Here is a 20,041-nt window from a genome sequence, read left to right on the forward strand (position 1 = left end):
ATACATTGCTGTTCCCACACTACTGAATAGGACAGACATCTGGGATCAGGGACAAAGAAATTAAGATCACACTGTCATTCAGTATGTGCTGCACACCTCTACATATTATGTTGGTGTTAAGCATAAGCCTTTAGAATACTTAACGAAGTGTTTTTCCTTCAATTTATTACATCTCTCTGCTCCAGCTCCAAGTGCCCCACCACAATCTGTTACTGTTCTCACAGTTGGAAACCACAACAGCACCAGTATAAGTATTTCCTGGGATCCTCCACCCCCAGATCACCAGAATGGAATCATTCAAGAATACAAGGTAGGAAAAAAATGTAGCAGGAAGAAAACATCTCAAAATATAATGTATGTTTTCTGTTCATTGTATTAATAAATAATTTCTGTAGCATCATTTAGTTTTAAAAGTGTTCTGCAATAATCATCCCCATAAAATTGCTGTGGTGTAGCTCATGGTATTCCCATGTAACAAATACAGGAACTGAGAGAGAGAGAGTCTTTTTCCCCCAGGCAGTTCAGCGTAAAGTTGGCTTTTCAGTTGTGTCTTCATTTATCTTTAAAACAACTTATAATTTGTGAGAGGCACTTACTAGCTCAATACCCTCCAGTGAGCTTCTATAGCTGAACAGAGAGTTGATTCTGGGGACCCAGATACTCTCTGCTATTCCAGCCATGCGTATCTTAAAATAACAAGATAGCTCAACAGCAATCCTTTTTGTAGATTTGAAGAAAAAGAAACCATCTATGTCACTGGTAGTATAAGGTTTGGAGTGTGGTATGATCTTTTACTGAGAATTCCAACATCCTGGAAGAACAAAGGTGTCTGTTTGTTATTATGGAAGAGGTGAGACTTCTGATAAATCTTGGGTTCAATTTTGATGTAACAAAGCCAATGTCGTTGACAGAGCCAAAGCTGCAGGAGAGTTTCAGCCTTCCTTTTAGGTATATCGCTGTTCTAAAAAGAAGCAATTCCCCCTAGGCACACACAAGAGTTTGCATTCTCCAATTGAGGCTTTAAACTTTTTTTCCCTAGCAGTTCGCTGAATTGAAAACTGTTTTTGAAGCTCTTCAAAAGAGCTTGTGATCAGACCCAGTCTTCGACATTTTTGCACCCGAAGCAAAAAAATAAAATAAAATAAAAATGACAGCAGCACCCCTTCCATCCTGCTTAGGACTGGAACTCATTGTTTTTTAATTACACAGAGGGAAAGGAGGTCAGAGGAGGTAGCAGAAGGGCACCTTTTCTGGAATCTGTTGCCCAAAGCAACCACTTCATGGTGCTTCATGGTAAGACTGCTTTGTTTGTGGTTCAGGAAAGGCAAGCCACTGTTAGAAAACAACATGCAGAGACCACACTGGGCATGCAGAGAGAACTGTAAAACTAACAGACACCTGGCCACAGCTGTTATCAGAATAGAACTCACCATTTTTGTATTAAGCTGCCTCTCATAACTGGACTGTCTACAATAACTTCCCTGTTCCATGGGTTGTAGGTTCTCCATGTTTCTTACCTATATTGCTTACTATGCCCTAAGGTTTTCAGTTTAAGAGAATTTTAGTTAGCATACATGGCAATTAATGCTAATTTGCTCCAGTTATTTGGTTAAGTAGAAACATCTGCATGATTTTTACAATGAGATTATGTTTACCTGAAGGGCATGGTATGCATTATAACAAGTGATTGTATATGTTTCATTGATAGTTCATTTACCTGTTAAATGGATAGGCATGATTGCATCAGTGCAGAAGATAGCATTTATTTTTATTCTTTATATGAGGAACATAGAATATTTTTGTGGGATGGGTGAATGCCCTTGACACATGACATTTATTATAGCAATGTGCTTCCTATTAGTAAAAGCCAGAAGTAGAAGCCAGAAAGGGGGGGGGGAGAGACAATGTAATACCTTTTGTGTACATATTGCCAGAAGCACACCACTTTATATATATATATATATATATAGAGAGAGAGAGAGAGAGAGAGAGATAAGATGCAGTCTGAGAGATTTTTGCTGTCTCAGTCCTCTGAGTGCATATAGCCTGTTCCAGTGCTTCCAGTGTACAAGAAGACTCCCTGTTATAGAGATTCGTTTGATTGTTTTCATAAGAAACAGGATCGCTCTGAACAGGAATAACACACAACACCACTTACAACATTTGACCAGCATCACCTTTCTTTGGTACTGTAATTTCACAGATGAATACATGATTGCTTGAGGTCCCTAGAGTGCTAGTTAATGGATTCTGCACTATTACAATAATTGAATACCAATATATTTTTTTGACTAAAACAGAATTCCTGCAATTTTATCAAATTCCTGCATTCTCAAAAAAAAACCCCACATGAATAAATAAGTGAAACAAATAAATGCCTTGGAATAATCTATTTAGTGCTGCAAAGTGATGCATTGGATGGTTACAATCAACTACATACCACAAAGTGATACGTAGTTTAAATACACACATGTGGTATTTAAGGGGCTTTTTGTGCATTTCTTTAGTTATAGCAAGAAGAAGAAACCTGGATTCTGAAACCTGGATTCCTAAGCAATTTCAGTAATGGCAGCAATAAGGGAAACAGAAAGTAGACAGATAATGTATTAGCACCTACAAGAACTCCTTCCCTTTCATGCATTAGGGTATTTTGTGTTTATTAATATGACAACTTATACTTACAGTATATATAATGAGTACATGTGTAAAATGCAAAGGATGAAAGATATAAATCATGCACCTTCAGCAGGCATCTATTTTGGGTGGAGAAAAAACAAGCAGTAGCTTCTTACTAGATATTTAAAGTAACATAGCTTGGACTTAAGTTGGAAGCTTAGAAGGAACCAAAGACCAGGTACAGATCTAATGATAGAATCATAGAATTATAGAGTTAGAAGTGACCCCAAGGGTCATTTAATCCAACCCACTACAGTGCAAAAATCTCAAAGAAAACATCCATGACAAATGGCTATCCAACCTCTATTTAAACACCTCCAAGGAACACGAGATTACCGCAGGTCTTACTATCAGAAAATTCTTCCTGATGTTGAGTCGGAATCTCCTTTCTTGTAACTTGATGCTGTTGGTTTGGGTCCTACCCTCCAGAACAAGAGAAATAAGGTTGCTCCGTCTTCCATGTGATAGCCCTTTAGATATTGAAGATGGCACTCATATATCCTCTCAGTCTTCTCTTTTCCAGGCTAAATATACCCACCTCCTTCAACCGTTCCTCAAAAGACTTGCTTTCCAGACCTTTGATTGTCTTGGTTGTCATGCTCTACACAGAACTCCACTTGTCACTTTTTCCAGGTTTACAAGGAACCATTAATGAGCACTCTTTGGGTTTGGTCAGTCAACAAGCTACAAATCCACCTAACAGTAGCCTCAGCCAGTCCACATTTTACCAGATACAAGAATATCATGGGAGACTTTGTCAATTGGAAGCATAAACTGCCTTAGATCACCTTCCATTATCTAGTGAATAGTATGCATCTCACTATACAGGAGTGGATTCAGAATATGGTTTTGGTTTGAGAAAGTGGCAGTCACTCCAAAATTCCCATTCCCATTTCAGCATCGAATAAATGTAATGGGATTGAATCAGTCTTGACAGGGGGATTCTGACCCTGTTGTTCTTACTGGGATCGTTCTGTTACTTTGGATACTGTTGACCTGCATAGTATCCTGCTGAACTGGCTTGGTGACTATTGGGAGAACAGTTTTAGAGTGGTTCTTAATCCTATCTTTGGGGTTGATTTCAGAGAGAACAGCATCAAACAATTAATTTTTGGCCTCCTGGCAGCTGTATTGTAGGGCACTGTGAGTTAAAATTTCTTGTCCCCCAATACTATTTAATATTTATATAAAACTGTTGGGAGAAGTCAATAAAAGATGTGGGGATGACGTGTCATCAGTACACTGATGATACCCACCTCTATGTATTACTCTGTATTGGTCTTCAAATGTTTTAATCATTTATATTTTATTGCCAAATGACTTTGTATTTTCTAATGGAAAGTGATTCTTAAATGAAATCCATGTGTGATGGCATTTGATGGCTCATAGCTTCTCCTCTAGGGTTATTATCTATTCATTTATACCCCACCCACTCTGGGCGGCTCCCAACAGAATGTTAAAAATGAGATTGAACATTAAAAACTTCCCTAAATAGGGCTGCCTTCAGATGTCTTCTAAAAGGCAGGTAGTTGTTTATTTCCTTGACATTTGATTGAGGGCATGTCATAGGGTGGGTGCCACTACCAAGAAGGCCCTCTGCCTGGTTCCCTGTAACCACACTTCTTGCATTCAGGGAACCGCCAGAAGGCCCTCAGAACTGGACTTCAGTGTCCGGGCTGAACGATGGGGGTGGAGACGCTCCTTCAGGTATACTGGACCGAGGCTGTTTAGGGCTTTAAAGGTTAGCACCAACACTTTGAATTGTTCTCGGAAACGTACTGGGAGCCAATGTAGGTCATTCAGGAACAGTGTTATGTGGTCTCAGCAGCCACTCCCAGTCACCAGTCTGGCTGCCACATTCTGTAGTTTCTGGGTCACCTTCAAATGTAGCCCTACGTAGAGCACATTGCAATAGTCTAAGCGGGAGATAACTAGAGCATGCACCACTCTGGCGAGACAGTCCGCAGGCAGGTAGGGTCTCAGCCTGCGTATCAGATGGAGCTGGTAGACAGCTGCCCTGGACACAGAATTGACTTGCGCCTCCATGGACAGCTGTGAGTCCAAAATGACTCCCATGCTACACACCTGGTCCTTCAGGGGCACAGTTACCGAATTCAGGACCAGGGAGTCCTCCATACCCGTCCGCCCCCTGTCCCCCAAAAGCAGCACTTTGTTAGTAGCATAGAGTAACTTCAATGTTAGGGACAGCCAAAATGTTTCTCTCCAGATGTTGTTGGCTATGATTTCTATCATCCTGGGCCATTAGACATGCTGCTACTCCTAAGTAAAAACAATATTGTTAGTATCGCTCTGTATTAGAATTGATGATGATGATGATGCATGTATCAATATTTCTTTTACTAAAAGTTCAAAGAAATAACAGCTCAAATTTATGTATATTTTTGTAATTAGGATTGCTACTAGTTTGTATTCTCAAAGGGGTATTATCAATTGTTTCTACATAATTCAACCTCCCTCTTTCAGATCTGGTGCTTGGGTAATGAAACAAAATTTCATATCAACAAGACTGTAGATGCAGCCATTCGATCTGTTGTGATTGGAGGCCTGTATCCAGGTATTCAATACAGAATAGAAGTTGCAGCAAGCACCAGTGCTGGTGTTGGAGTGAAAAGTGAACCTCAACCCATAATAATTGGTAAGCGATTATTTATCTTGCAGTTGTATTGTGTGTCCTTAGCATATTACAAAACCTTTCTGCAGTCATAGATGAAAATATAAAATAGTTGGATTACTCTTTCACTTTAGAAAAGTTTCCAAAATGAAAACAGATTAAAGGGCTGGTTTTCCTGAGTTTAACAAACAGACATTGTTGTGTGAAATTAATATTGCATTATGAATTTATCACTGCAACAGCTTGAGAGATTTATAGAACACCTAACTAAAGCTTTCTCTTCAGCCTAAGATTGCTAGATTATTGCTTTACTTAGGTTGCTGGTGCCCAAGGCCATGTTTAAAGGTTGTTTTTGTAACATTTGTGGGTTACTGTTTATCAGCTATTCTAAGCAGATGATCTATCCTATATTATGCCGAAGCACCAAGAATCTCAAGTCCAAAATAGAGAGGGAAACTGGTAATACTATCCCTTTTCTTTGAACTGCCTTTTTCTTATTAGTAGTTTCCATGCTGAATTAATTTCATAACCTAAGGCAAACCTAGAACCTTATCCTTCTGAGAAAATTCTCAAGCATAAATTGGAAAAAAGCATGCTTTGTCTATATGAAATATGCAGTAAAACTGCACTCAGTTGTGTGCTTCATTGCTGTGTGGAAATATTTATAATATAGAAAATCTGCCCCTTATAAAAAAAGAAAGAACAGCTCCATAAATTTGGAATAATCATATGTAGAGTTCTGTTGGTACTACAGGTGATTTGCATATTTAAACTTTCCCTCAGGTAAAAAAAATACTTATATGTATTATTAAAGCTAGCATATCAGAGAGAGAAATATTGTCGCTACCCTTTGGTTTGATGTGCCAGTTGTCTACATCTAGGGAAGATCTTTCTTAAAAATGTTGATAGCATTGAAGCAGAACACCGCACCTGCAGTTTGAATTATGCAATCTCAATAGGGCTGTACAAAATGATGGTTTTTTTGATGCATAAATTAATGCCAATTTGATGTGCTTTAATTTATAGCTGCCAAGATTTTCCTTTTCTTGCGAGGAAGCCTATTCAGCATCAGGGAATTTCCCTTTAAAAAAGGGAGAACTTGGCAGCTATGCTTTAATTATACCTATATTTTCCTATATGAAGTGGATTGATTTTGAGACAGAATTGATATAGCTGCGTATCTATCCATCCATCTATCTATCTATCCCTTATTTGTATCCTGCTCTTCCGTTGATTAACGGGCACATATGCAGTATACATGGGGTGCAGGATATATGGCAGTATATATTTATCCTCATACTAGCCCTTAGAGATACTGGTAGTTTCCGCTGAGAGAGAGTGGCCAGTCTAGTGTCATTACCGATTGAGAATTTGAACTCAATTCTGATCCAAGCTCAGTCAGAGGTGTACCTAGGAGTTAGAGAAATCAGCCCCTGCTGGGGATACAGGCTCTGGGGGGGATGCAAAAATCACCTGGATGGAGTGTACAGTGTATACATGCATGGTGACGTGCCACCGCTGTTGCACCAACATCAAATGTGGAGTTTCCTGTCCTTCTCACAATGTGGCACAAAGGCATGCATTTTTATTCATTTTTAAATTGCCTTCCTCCTCACCTCACTGTTACTCCAGACACTTCAGGTGCTTGGGTCATGTAAAATGTAGTAATTTCTAATGTGACTATTGCAGTAAAGTGATTTTTTTTCCGGGGGGGTGGGGTGCCAATACAGCTCCTTGCCAAGAGCACGAGGGACCCTACGTACAGCTCCAATCTCAGTTGTTTATCCGCTATACCACACTGAAACCAGATGTTATTCTGCAATGTCTAGATTGCTTAGAGACAGCTCATGCTGCACGGAAACAAGGAAAGTAGCAGCATATGTCATTTGCTTTCAGTCAAGACTACAGCTTCCACATTCTCTTAAGCATTCTCAAAAGTTTTTCTGCATCTACTGTTGGTTACTGCTACTATTATGTAACATGTAACATGACACTTTATGGAGCACAGTCCCTATGATGAGGACCTACAACTTGCCTGGAAATAATGTGTCCCCATCGTTCAGCCTGGACACTAAGGTCCAGCTCCGAGGGCCTTCTGGCGCTTCTCTCCCTGCAAGAAGTGAGGTTACAGGGAACCAGGCAGAGGTCCTTCTCGGTAGTGGTGCCCACCCTGTGGAAAACCCTCCCATCAGATGTCAAGGAAATAAACAACTATCTGACTTTTAGAAGACATCTGAAGGCAGCCCTGTTTAGGGAAGTTTTTAATGTTTAATCACATTTTTAACATTCTGTTGGGAGCCACCCAGAGTGGCTGGAGAAACCCAGCCAGATGGGTGGGGTATAAATTTATTATTATTATTATTATTATTATTATTATTATTATTATTATTATTATTTACCAAAACACCCTGAAACAACATTAGATAGGTGTTGGATGGACAAGAGACCATGCTCTATAGTGTAGAATACAGTAAGCCTACAACTTGTCTGATTGAACTTGTGTGCATTCAGCTTTATGCACTTGATAAAAAATATATACAAATATTAAAAAGGAAGTGTAAAGGGGCCAGAGTCTGGGGGAAGATACTTTGGCAATCACACCCCCATTGCATCCATTGTGTTTTGGTTATACACAATTTTGATTTCAGATGTGATTCCCAGAAAGTAATCCCCTCTTAAGTTTGGGTTTACTGCATACTTAAAAATGCAAAACAGATGAAAGAAGAAGTTGAGAGAGAAGTGGTCAGAAGTGACACGGTAGTTTGTGATGCAGACCTCTTTTTGCTCTCTCGCCACATCCCTCAAAATGCAAAGTACTGAAATAAGGAGAAGCTATGGCAGAAGGCATGTTAGTAAATGCAAACCATTGCTTTAATCATAGCTGCCAAGTTATCCCTTTTTTAAAGGGATTTTCCCTTATGCTGAATAGGCTTCCTCACAAGAAAAGGGAAAACTTGGCAGCTATGGCTTTAATAGATCATAGTTTTGTGAGGCTACAGTCAAGGAGGGATAAAATCAAAGTGAATAAGGAATTAAAAAGGAGAACCTAATCTGATGGCTCCTCATAAGGTTCTGCTACTTCACTTAACAGTTAACTTCTGCATAGACTCAGTCGTTGGTGTAATAATATCAGAAACAGCTGTAAACTTTCACAGTAATAGGTGCAATCAAATCTGATGTGTCTAATTAATTTTTGGTCCAGCAAATTAGTTTTGTTCTTCATTACTCTCCAATGGGAGGAAGACATTATATTTCATTATATTTTGTCTGCTGAAACAATGGAGCGTTGCAGGTCGCACACATACCTCGTCTGTATTTTAATTAGCTGAACTGACAGCATTGTTATAGAAACACCTGCAGTATATGAAGCAATACACTGATACTTTGCCTGGCTTTATAGCTATCTATCTATCTATCTATCTATCTATCTATCTATCTATCTATCTATCTCTTATCTATCTTCTGATTAAATATAATGTAAAGAAATATCAAATTAACGCCATTTTTCTCCAAATCTTAGCACTTACATTAATTCTGTTGAACATCAATGGGAAATGTACATCCATATTCATTTATGTTCAGCTGCTGAAATCACAAAGCATATGTTATTCTGACATTTAAATGAATTATTACTTTTGCTCATGTAATTGCAAGGCACTGAAGGGTAGAACAGGCTGCCAGAATGCTAACTTAAAAGTATGCTGACCTAATTTGGAAACACACTTTCTTAAGGAAGACCCTGTGGGAGGCTATGCAGTCCTCTAAAACTCCCTTGAAGGTTTTTCTTTCAGCTCTTCAGTTAAATGAAAAGGCATTTTTGAACACTTAGGGGATGTGGTTGGTGCAGTTTTAAGGTGCACAGCACACAGGGAATAAGATGCCATTCCATCACCAGCCTAGCATGGGTGCAGGCTACAGGAATGGAGAAAAGTAATGAAAAGGAAAAGCAATGCTACTTAGAGCCACAGTCACTACTCAGCAGGCTGTCAGGAGAAACCTAATGCATTCTGTAATGTGGACACTACAAATTACAGTGACTTCTTTGTTATAGCCTTGTGCCATTCCCCTTGGATTTCAAGTATTTCCTTCTCTGTCACATACTATAAGCAGGAAGAGGTTTTCTGTTTCCCCTGAAAGGCTTCAGAACTGCTTTGTGGATTTGAACCAACAAAGTGTAATTTAGAATCCCATAGTATCCATGCAATGCTGAAGTTGTTTATTTAACACACACTGCTTATTTACCCTCTGATTCCAATTCAGATGTCTGCTAGTTGCCCCTTAGCTTCTTAGGCTTAGATTGCCCTGTTTTTTTTCTGTGACATCAGAGCAGTTAAGCCAACTTGAAGTATGAGGCTTGCCAAGCTGCACTGAAGGACATCAGATCAAATTAACCACATTGTGTTAAAAGGATATCCACAGCCCACGGTCTGTGAACGTACTAGTAGATGTAGCTTCATGACCAAACTTTTAGTTTAGAAAAGTTGTACTTTCATCTTGTTTAGAAAATTTGGCCAAGGGCCTTCAATTAAAATGTTGAGCTCTGCTGAAGCATCACTGATACGGTTTTAAATTGATAGGGCTGAATTAGATCAGTGGGAGTCAGAAGTTCATGTTTTCATTGACTTAGCTGATTAAAAATAAATAAAAATAAAAGAGGGCAGTGAAGTATGTTCTGTATATTGTAATGGGCCAATCTAATTTCCTAAAGTCAGTCAGAAACCACAAGTGACTGTATTTTCAATAAATTTGATTTATTTATGCTCGAATACTATGCTCCACTGTAGTAAAACTTACATACCTAAGTTTAGTGCTGAGCCATTCAAAGGACTTTTTTGAGACAATGCATGGAGAAAGTATCAGCCCCACTGACAGCACCATCATATATACTCTGTTTTTCACTAATCTTGGTAAATCACAGTCCTATTTTGGTGTTTTGGAGATCCTTCACTAAAATGTTTTGTGTAGGTTACTAAATGTTTCATTCTTCAGCATTCAGCTCCCTTCCCATGCCGGCAGTAGTTAAATCTTAAAGTGGGAGTCATACATGAATGCAGTTGAACTCTAAGACACCATGTAGCATACAGCCTGCCTTTTAAATTAGTCAATGGCAGGCAATAGCTGAGTAACTGAATATATTGTAGGGACGCAGGTGGCACTGTGGTCTAAACCACTGAGCCCCTTGGGCTTGTCGATCAGAAGGTCAGCAGTTTGAGTCCGCATGATGGGGTGAGCTCCTATTGCTCTGTCCCAGCTCCTGCCAACCTAGCAGTTTGAAAGCATACCAGTGCAAGTAGATGAATAGGTACTGCTGCAGCAGGAAGGTAAACAGTGTTTCTGTGCACTCTAGCACTCATCACAGTGTCCTGTTGAGCCAGAAGTGGTTTAGTCATGCTGGCCACATGACTCAGAAAGTTGTCTGTGGACAAACACTGGCTCCCTCAGCCTGAAAGCGAGATAAGTGCTGCGCCCCATCATTGCCTTTGACTGGACTTAACTGTCCAGGAGTCATTTACCTTTATTGAATATTTCATGCAGAGACAAAATGGTAACCTTTGAGTTAAATAGTAGATGGGACTAAGACAAGTGATCCATCCTTTGACAACGGGATTATTACAGGGTGAGTCGTTTAAAAGAGGCCCCGTGGATACAGAGTACACATGTTCCATGGGACCTCTTTTAAAAGACTCACCCTGTATAAATGTTATAATTTTATTCAACAAAATGTTGGAAGGCATGCCATCATAGAGTGGTACTTGATTCTGGATACAGCACAGCAGCTAGGATCTTTTTAAATTGTGGCAGCAAGTTAAAGTTTGAGATTGGCAAGTGGAGAAACCTGATATTTTTTTATCTACTGTGGAACAAGCTCCTTCTTGTCCTTTGCAAGTATAATTCATTTATATTTACTGTGTGAAATTGTCGTTTCAGTAAGAATGTGAGGGTTACTTTTGCTTAGGCAATATGGAATTGCATTTGTTAAACTGACACAAGCTGAGCAGGTCTTAAGGATGCATAATCTAATAAAATAAAATGGATGCAGATGTTACTAGGCTTTGATAACCATTTACAGAATGCAATTTTCATTCTCTTATCTGGCAATGAAAGGGTAGAAGTCAGAAATAACACACCTAGCCTTTAATCATTTGCAATCAGTTTAACAAATGACCTTATTTTTACTTACCTGAGGCTTGAATAAATATGCTGACATAGCATTGCTTCCTTCCAAAAAAATGAACTACAATTTTAATCATTCTGAAAAGGGAAAACATGTTTGCTTGTTTTTCAAAGCAAGACACAATGATGTAACATTATAACCATTTGCACTGTGCAATTATGTGGTCACTGTTTTCACACGCATTCTATAAGAATATAGCTTTAAGTAAGTACAGTATTTGCTTCCAAAAATAACAGCAATATGACAGGAAATAAGCTAAGGGGCTCAAGTATTACATAGCTTGGCAACTATACTCCAATAAATTACAGGAATACAATTATTCTACATCAAAGGACTTTAAATTGTTGTATAATTGGGGATAGCATGCTCCAAAATGCAGGATTATTTTGTAAGGGAAATAATTTATTTTTGGATTAGACCTTTTAATTACAGAATTGTTCACATTCTGTGGCAGAACTTGGAACGAAGCCTAATATTGCTGAGCCATTCAAATGGCTAGTTAACTACAGCATTTGCCAGTTTACAGGCCACACACTATGTCATTGACTTGCTAGCAGATATTTACACTGGGTCTTTGGTTTGTGGCTTAACCTGTGGCTACTTTCTCCGCTAAAAGGAGGGAAGAAACGAGGCAGAGAAGCAGCAGTTTTTCAAACAATACCAGTCGGCATATACTTTCTGCTGCATTTTAGTTGTGTTGCTTAGTAAAGGTTTGTGGTGTTAGGGCTAATCATGAATCTAATTGGTCCAATTTGTGCCAAATCCAGATCAGGTCAAGACAGCTACAAATCACGACAGAGCAGCATCAGGTGGACCCAAAATCAATTTGCAGTGATTTGTTTCAATCCAGAACTAAAAAATAATCTGTCTAAAGCCAGGCAGACAGTCTCCAACACCATACAGTACAAGGAGAAAACCATGGTGAGAAGGGAAGATGAGCCTTGCTCATTGAGAGCTCTAGCTTCCAATCTGGGCACAGAATTTCATCCAGCATTCTCCAACAGCTTGTGGAGAGGGAGAGTAAAGTCTTAACCCAGCAGACCATTTATGTTGTAAAGTATAGTTACTGTGTGAGAGAATTTGGGGTATTTGTTCCCTGGATTTTAAGAACCTTCACCACCTCTGTCTTTAAGCATCTGTAATGTTGTTTGGTGTGATCAGTTTTGTTTTTGTTTTGTTTTTGAGCAGGAAGTCGTAATGAAGTTGTCATCACGGAAAACAACAATAGTATCACTGAGCAAATAACAGACGTTGTCAAGCAGCCTGCCTTTATAGCTGGAATTGGTGGTGCATGCTGGGTAATACTCATGGGTTTCAGCATCTGGCTGTACTGGCGCAGAAAGAAGAGGAAGGGCCTCAGCAATTATGCAGGTAAGAACAAGAGCTGTTTTCTAAACACATGTTTAGTAAAAAACATTGCTAGCTCGTGAAATGAAGAGTGGAATGGGTGATTGTTGTATGCTTGCTCAGTAATGCTTTGCACCACATTACTGCAGAAAATATAATATTCCCATAATGAATACATCTGATATATGTAAGACACTCAGGAATCTTAGATGCACTATTTCATTCAGGTCCTGGTGTGAAAAGAAGCGTATGTATTTCCACATTCAGTATTTCAGAGGATTGCAAAGCTTGAAACATGAACAAGCAAAGTAAAATGGCACCTATTTCACTTAAATTACTTAGAACAGAGTCTTCAAAGAATTAATTACTTCCATTGATTTTAGTTACACAGTTTTGAATAATTGTAACTAGATAAGAACCATGGTGTTTTAGTTCTTTGAAGCAAACATAATTAAGGCCTGATCCAGTTTTATAGTATGAACAGATGAAAAGGAATATAGAAAATGTAGATCCAGTGCATCACATTGTCCCAACTTTGTATTCACTAAGGCTTCACTGAACTGGATGGTATTTACAACAGGGATAGGTAACATGATGCTCTCCAGGGGTAGACTACTACTCCCACCAGTCAGCATGGCTATAGACCTGAGATGATGGGATCTGTAGTCCAAAACATCTGGAGGGCATTACATTGGATACCCCTGATTTAGAGCATCAATCACTTCATGAGTAAGCCTTCCTTTCTCTTGTATTAAATACAACAATCCAGAGGTATATAAGGCTTTCCTGTTGCATGATGTATTCCATAGCTCATAAAAGAAACAGATGCATAGGCATGTACATCTCAAAATCCTTTAATTTTCACTGTGTGAAAATTATTTTGGATCAGATGAAGTTCTGTATCCATGTTATGAAAGCAAAGGCTTTGAATGTGTTCCTCAGAATTGTGTCTCATGTTGAGTAGTAACTTGTTGCAGTGTGTAAACACATAGTTCACAGCTGTGTTTAAACCAACAAAAAAGTTTTTTTTATAAAAACAACCCTTCCTACCTATAGCCCCCTTTATATATTGTTGTGTGTGGTAAAAGTGCTAGGAGCCATGCATTTCATGGCAGCTGAAACAGAAAACTCTTATTAATGAATCTGCATTTCCATAAAGTTCAACCATCAGTTTTGGCGCCATATCTTTTCTGATAAAGAAAATATCTCTAATGATTTATGCACTAAGGGAATTCAAGCAGATTTACTTCTGGCTGTGTGCTACACAAATCTGACTCCAGAATCCTGTTGATTTCTTATTAATTATATACAGTGCCTGAATGACCACGGTGGTGAAGCTACATTATTCATAGGCTATGCTGTTTGCACATGTTTTTCTTCTTTTCCTTTTAATTAATGTGCATATATATGATGGTAGCTTCCGCTTTGATTTTTTTAAAAACAAATCACCAAACTGTTCAGAAGTTAGATACATCAAGATCAGTGACACTGAAAGCTGCAATGTGTTATCACCTCTTTATGTTAAATAGCTATTAATAAGACTTTATGGGTTTAGTAGATTCATTCTTTTATGTTATATTTCTGTATACATCAGATGTGCTAAATACACAAGTCTACTTCTTAACTGCTAATGAAATGTTTCATGACTTCAATTGTTTGGCCTTTGTATAACAGCATGTTTCTGTGAATCGGCTTGTATCATCTAACTATGTGATTTTACCATATATGTAAATATTTATGCAGCAGAAAACATGTAGAAAATTTGGTTTCTAGCTGACAGCCATATCTCATTTGTCAGCACCCAAAACTGTGGAATATCTAAGTTAGAAGGCTCATTGCCCCCAAATAGTTATGTATATGGTACTGGCATTCATGACATTTTAAGTGACCCCCTCAGTATGTGGCTGGCTGCTGTATTGTGACACAGGGTTGTCCATTAATTTTCAAACATTGCATTTGCTCGACAGTAAAATCTCATAAGCAGTTACATTTCAAAGCTGGTCATAGCATCTATGGGATAGATTGCATGTCCATGTTGCCGGTTATTATTCAATATAATTGTCAAAATCGCCTTCCACCTCTTTTCAATCCTTTATTTTTCATGGGCTGCTGGCTGGCTAGTGCTTAAAGCTGAATTGCTATAACCTGCACAAGATTTTGAGCTACATACATAAGTCAATTCTGAAGGGCACTTGTGCCCTTTAATTGGCGCACTTCTTAATGGGGTTTATAACTCACAATGTATTTACTTTTCTTGTTTTGCAGTTCAGTCCTTCACCTTCACCCCTGCAGGTACTGTTCATTAGTCTGTCTCTTACCCCAGCAACATATCAGTGCAGCATATAGTGGTTGAACCCCTTCTAATTATTCAGATTATACAAAGACTTAACACTCAAGTGCAAGAAGAAGCACTCTGTCTTCTCATCAGTTACACTAATGTGATATTGACTGTACCAGTGATTCCAGCAGAAGGCTACAAAGTAATAAACCTTTCTTTATAATTGTGCATCCTGCCCTTCTAACCTACTCTGTTTTGAAAGGTAATTTGTAGCACATTGGTTGAAATAATATATCTATCCACATGAAGCCCTTAATCACAAAGGGCCAAATTTTATGCTTAAGGATCTCCATGCTTAACTTTCAAATTTCTGAAGATTTTTTCTGATGGTCAGAAAAGCAGAACTTATCCTAACTTTTTTGTAGATTCTTCCTGAACTTGAACATATGCTAGGCATGGTCAGAAATAAAGCCATGCACATAAATTTAATACTCAACACAGGTTGAGTTATTATTCATGCATAAACAGCCTATTCTAAAGCAACATATTTTCACACATTTCTACAGTTTTCATTTAGACCAAACATATTTTCAAAACAAAACCTTGAAATGACTCTGCCATTATCATTTCCTTAGCAGACCTAACATAAAGCTAGCTATTATAGTTAGTGTGATTAAAGTGATGTGAAAAGTAAATGAACTACTGTATGACTGAAATGGCAGATTGAACCAAGCTACCCAACATATGCGTGGACGAGGAAAGTAATAAGTACAGTTAACAGCCACTATTAAAACAAATAGTTATCCTATGGTTTCCACAGTTTGCCTCTTCCTAGTCCACATTGGTTTAGGCAAAATCTTCAAGGTGGCATTTCTTGCCCAGTTTGATAAGGATGTTGGCGAGCAAATACTTATTTGGTGTCCAGTTTGCCCAACAAATATACCCACAACGTAACTGGCTGTGTTTAACTATATAAATTCTTTATGCATCATATAAACATTATCTAATTTAGTAGAAGCAATTAAGGACCAACTTTTAGAACAGGAAATACAAATAGATCACTTCTTGTATACGTAATGTCCAAACTTTTGTACACATGTACAAATGAATCAGTTTTTTTAAAAAACATAATGTCCAAATAAAAGCTTTTTGTGTTCCACATATGTCTTAGTGAATACGAGTGTCAAACGTAACAACTTTAAGGAGCAGTACTTGCAAAAGATGAACTTTTCTTTGTAATGCATTATTTAGAGTATGCTTGGCCGACAAAGCCCGGCAAGGCGAAACAAGGTATTATTCCGGAAATCCTTGTCATGTTTAAGTTCTTTCGTCTGACACCAGCATACAACAACTATATTGTCTAGTTTGCCCAGGCTGATGGAAATTCTGCATATCTCAAGATATATTTTTGTTCTGCTAATACTCATTGTGCAGGAATACGATTGCCTCGACGTCTGCATGATTGATACAATCTGTCAAGCAAAATTTATTGTTAGAAAATATCAGCAGCACCCTTGCCAGCATCAAGCTTGCTCACAAATAAGCACAGTTGTGAATGCTTTTGCAGCTACTGTGAAGATGTGAATGCAGTTTATTTTTGGTTTACATTTGACAAATGAAAACAAGATATTGCAAGAAAAAATGCACCAACTGTGTGACTACCTTTTACCCCACTTCTGTTACACAGACACTCACCTTGATAAGTTTTATCAACCGAAATTCAAACAAATTTCTAGTGACTCAGACTTGGGTCTCCTTGTTTTTCTCAAAACAGGTTCATGCAACAAGAGTGCTTCTTCTATCCCTGTTATAGACTGTTCACCTAATTTGCTATGTGCACCTGTCACATTTGTTGTTCAAGGCATCCTGTTACACCCCTGTTACATGTCTATTAGATCACCTTTTCTTAAATGAGCTTGACTCTTCCCCTCCCTTCATTCAAAAATAAGACCTCCTCTTCCTCTCTCTCTCTCTCTCTCTCTCTCTCTCTCTCTCTCTCTCTCTCTCCTATTTCACCAGCCTTTATTCAACTTATTTAAAAACATCATTTTACGTTCATGTTCAGGCTACTCTACTCCTGGCCTCTCAGAGAACCCTACCCCTTTTCTGGCTTTGCCAGCTGCTTCCTTCAGCACCTGGCTTTGAGAACTCTCCCTCTTTCAATTGCCTCTCTTGCAAAGCTCAGCAGGAGGCCACATTTGCCTGCTGAGAGAGGCAGCTGGCAGGATATCTACCACAACTATTTTGACTTTGGTCCTTGCAGTCCCCCATGACAAGGTATGAAAACACCAAACTATCTTTGCCAAGGACTCTTGACATGCTTGTTTGGTGGGGGAAAGTGTGGGGTCAAACTCTGGAGATATATGAGGCAGGAAAGTATGGAATGGTATAAACTGCAGCTGCATATTATTGCATATCAGCAAACCTGCAGGGTGTAGCAAAATGTCATTCTGCATTAGGATCAGTAAATTCAACAGTTTCAATTGTGTTCATGAATACTAATATAAGATAGATTGGAATGTAACAGAAGTTAAAAAGACACTGATGATAGCATAAGAGGAGCTGTGCTGGAAGAGACCAAAGACCCATCTATTCACAGTGGCTAACCAGGTGCCTATGGGAAGTGTGCAAGCAGGATGTGAAGTGCAACAGCACTCTCCCTACTTGTGATCCTCAGCAATTGGGATTCAGATTCATAATGTATCCGACTCTGGGGATTCTTCTTCTTCTTCTTTGGCGATCACTCCTAGCCGTGTAAGATTGTCTTCCATAAACACGATTTTAACAATGGGTCCGTAAGTGACTGTGGAGGCCAATTCTGGATCCACATGTCCTTCCACAGTGGGGACATTGGTTTCCAGGCGGGAGTTGATCACGGTGTGGATTTTCCAAGTGTGCCTTCCTCTTAGCACGTGTCTCCCTTGTGTCCTGAGATCGAGTTTCTTCAAAGCCCATGACACCTTTGGTAAAGGCTGTTCTCCAGCTGGAGCGCTCGCAGGCCAGTGTTTCCCAGTTGTCAGTGTTTATACTGCCTTTTTAAAGATTTGCCTTGAGACAGTCTTTAAACCTCTTTTGTTGACCACCAGCATTACACTTTCCATTTTTAAGTTCGGAATAGAGTAGTTGGGATTCAGATTCATAAATTAGTCCGACGCTGGGGATAGTGCATGGCCATCATGGTTAGTAGCCCTCGATAGCCTTATCCTCCATACATTCTGCTTTATCAGTTATGTGCCTGCAATATCAATTTGAAAAGATTTCAGTTCCCTCTGACTGTTACACAAAGCTATGGTTTTTTATTCACGTGATGTGCGGAAAAGGGCATAGATGCACGCACGGAGCATTACATGCAAACATATACAACTCATGCTGATACTAGAATAAACATTAATTTCCCCCTTTCCTGCAATGAAAGGTCAGCTGATTGGGTTGATAGCTCCACCCATGGTCAAAGGCAGGCAGCAATGTTTTGGAATGTAGGGCTCCCAGGTTTCAATTCTGCTGTTGCCTTTGTCAATGCAGCCAGATCACTCACCACCTGCTCCCAACTTCTCTCTTATCAGGCTTACTTTCTCTTCCTCCTCCAGTTCTTTGGTAACCCTCCCCCAACTGAGGATCCAGTCAGAGTGCACTGGGCTTCTCCGTCTTTCCCCTACTGTTGCTTTAAATCACATCTGACTTCATGTCAGCATCCCCACGCCTTTCCTCCACTTCTCTTTCCCCTACTGTTGCGTTAAAGCCTTTCCTTCGCTCAAACTTATGGACCTCTAAGGGGGCTTTTCCTTATGTGTTTTGTTCTTTGCCTTCCTCACTTTTTTGGGGGGGGGGAGTCCTTATTCCTTTCGTTGCATTTGAACTAGCGGGCGAGCAGGGTCAGAACTTTTCATTTTCTGACACTGCCCCCTCCACTACACACCCCCACCAGAGCTCTAACCCCCGAGAGTGCAGTGCAGAGCGGACAGCAGGGAAGGAAGGCAAGATGACTTTAGAAGGAGAAAGGAGGAGGAGAAGCTCAGGCTTGCATGAGACTGGCGGCAGCAATGGCTGCTGCTGCTGTGTCCGAAGCTGCGGAGAAAGGCTTTTCTTTCTTAGCCTGCGATCAACAATATCAGTCCCAGGATCTCCGAGTCGATCACGATACACGTCTTGGGCATGCCTGCCCTAGGTCATGTGATTAAACCTTCTCATTCCTCCAATGGGGATGAGATTTTCCAAGCTTTCAGCCTTCTCCTCCCCTGCTTTGTCCACAACTGTGAATCCACTCTATCTCCCGCAGATTGTTCCCACTCCCTCAGCTTTTCTTCCCCAAGAAACCCAGCCAGATGGGTGGGGTATTATTATTATTATTATACATTTCCCTTTAGAAACTGGAAATTGCCACCATTCTCTGCTTTCTTCTGGACAGTCTCCGCCCTAACACCCTCAACCAACAAGCAGCCACACGCTCTTCCATTCTCTCCCAACCAGCTTTCCTTCCTAAGGTCACCTCCAGCTTCCACTTGCAGCAAAAACTTGGTCTTCCCTCCTTCTGCCCTTCCTTAGTGACCACAGGGGGAAAGCTTGGCACTCCGTCAATGTACGTAGGGCTTCAAAAGTCTACATTCAGCGAACCAAAGAGCTCAGATGGACAGTTTCACTCTTTGTTTCATTCTTTCTCTTCTCCTAAGGGAAGGAAGTGATTTCTGCCACTCTAGATAGATAGATAAAGGCCCACATTGCCCTTTCCTGCAAAGCTCAGGGACCTACTGTCCCTTAGCACATCATGGCTCACTCTTCTTGTTCTGCAGATACCTGCAGTGCATTTTCAGTTAATGCTGTACTGCTGGAAATATGCAAGGCAGCCACCTGGTCCTCCCAAAGCACCTTCACGACACATTACAAAATATTATCCCCCCCCCCCTCCATAACATTGCAGCCTTTCTGCTGCCTGAGA

General features: G+C 39.6%; 1 protein-coding gene across 4 annotated transcripts in view; it reads left to right on the forward strand.

Moving 5' to 3' along the window:
* ROBO2 (roundabout guidance receptor 2) overlaps positions 1–20,041 on the forward strand; it is a 417,793-nt gene that overhangs the window by 336,887 nt on the left and 60,865 nt on the right. For all 4 annotated transcript variants that reach the window (XM_035115776.2, XM_035115781.2, XM_060273643.1 and 1 more), the window contains exons 15-17: positions 186–310; positions 5,161–5,332; positions 12,672–12,854. In XM_035115776.2, the coding sequence (XP_034971667.2) occupies positions 186–310; positions 5,161–5,332; positions 12,672–12,854 (480 nt within the window). The remainder of the gene's footprint in view (positions 1–185; positions 311–5,160; positions 5,333–12,671; positions 12,855–20,041) is intronic.

Source organism: Zootoca vivipara, chromosome 4, assembly GCF_963506605.1.
Source record: "Zootoca vivipara chromosome 4, rZooViv1.1, whole genome shotgun sequence".
NCBI lineage: Eukaryota > Metazoa > Chordata > Lepidosauria > Squamata > Lacertidae > Zootoca > Zootoca vivipara.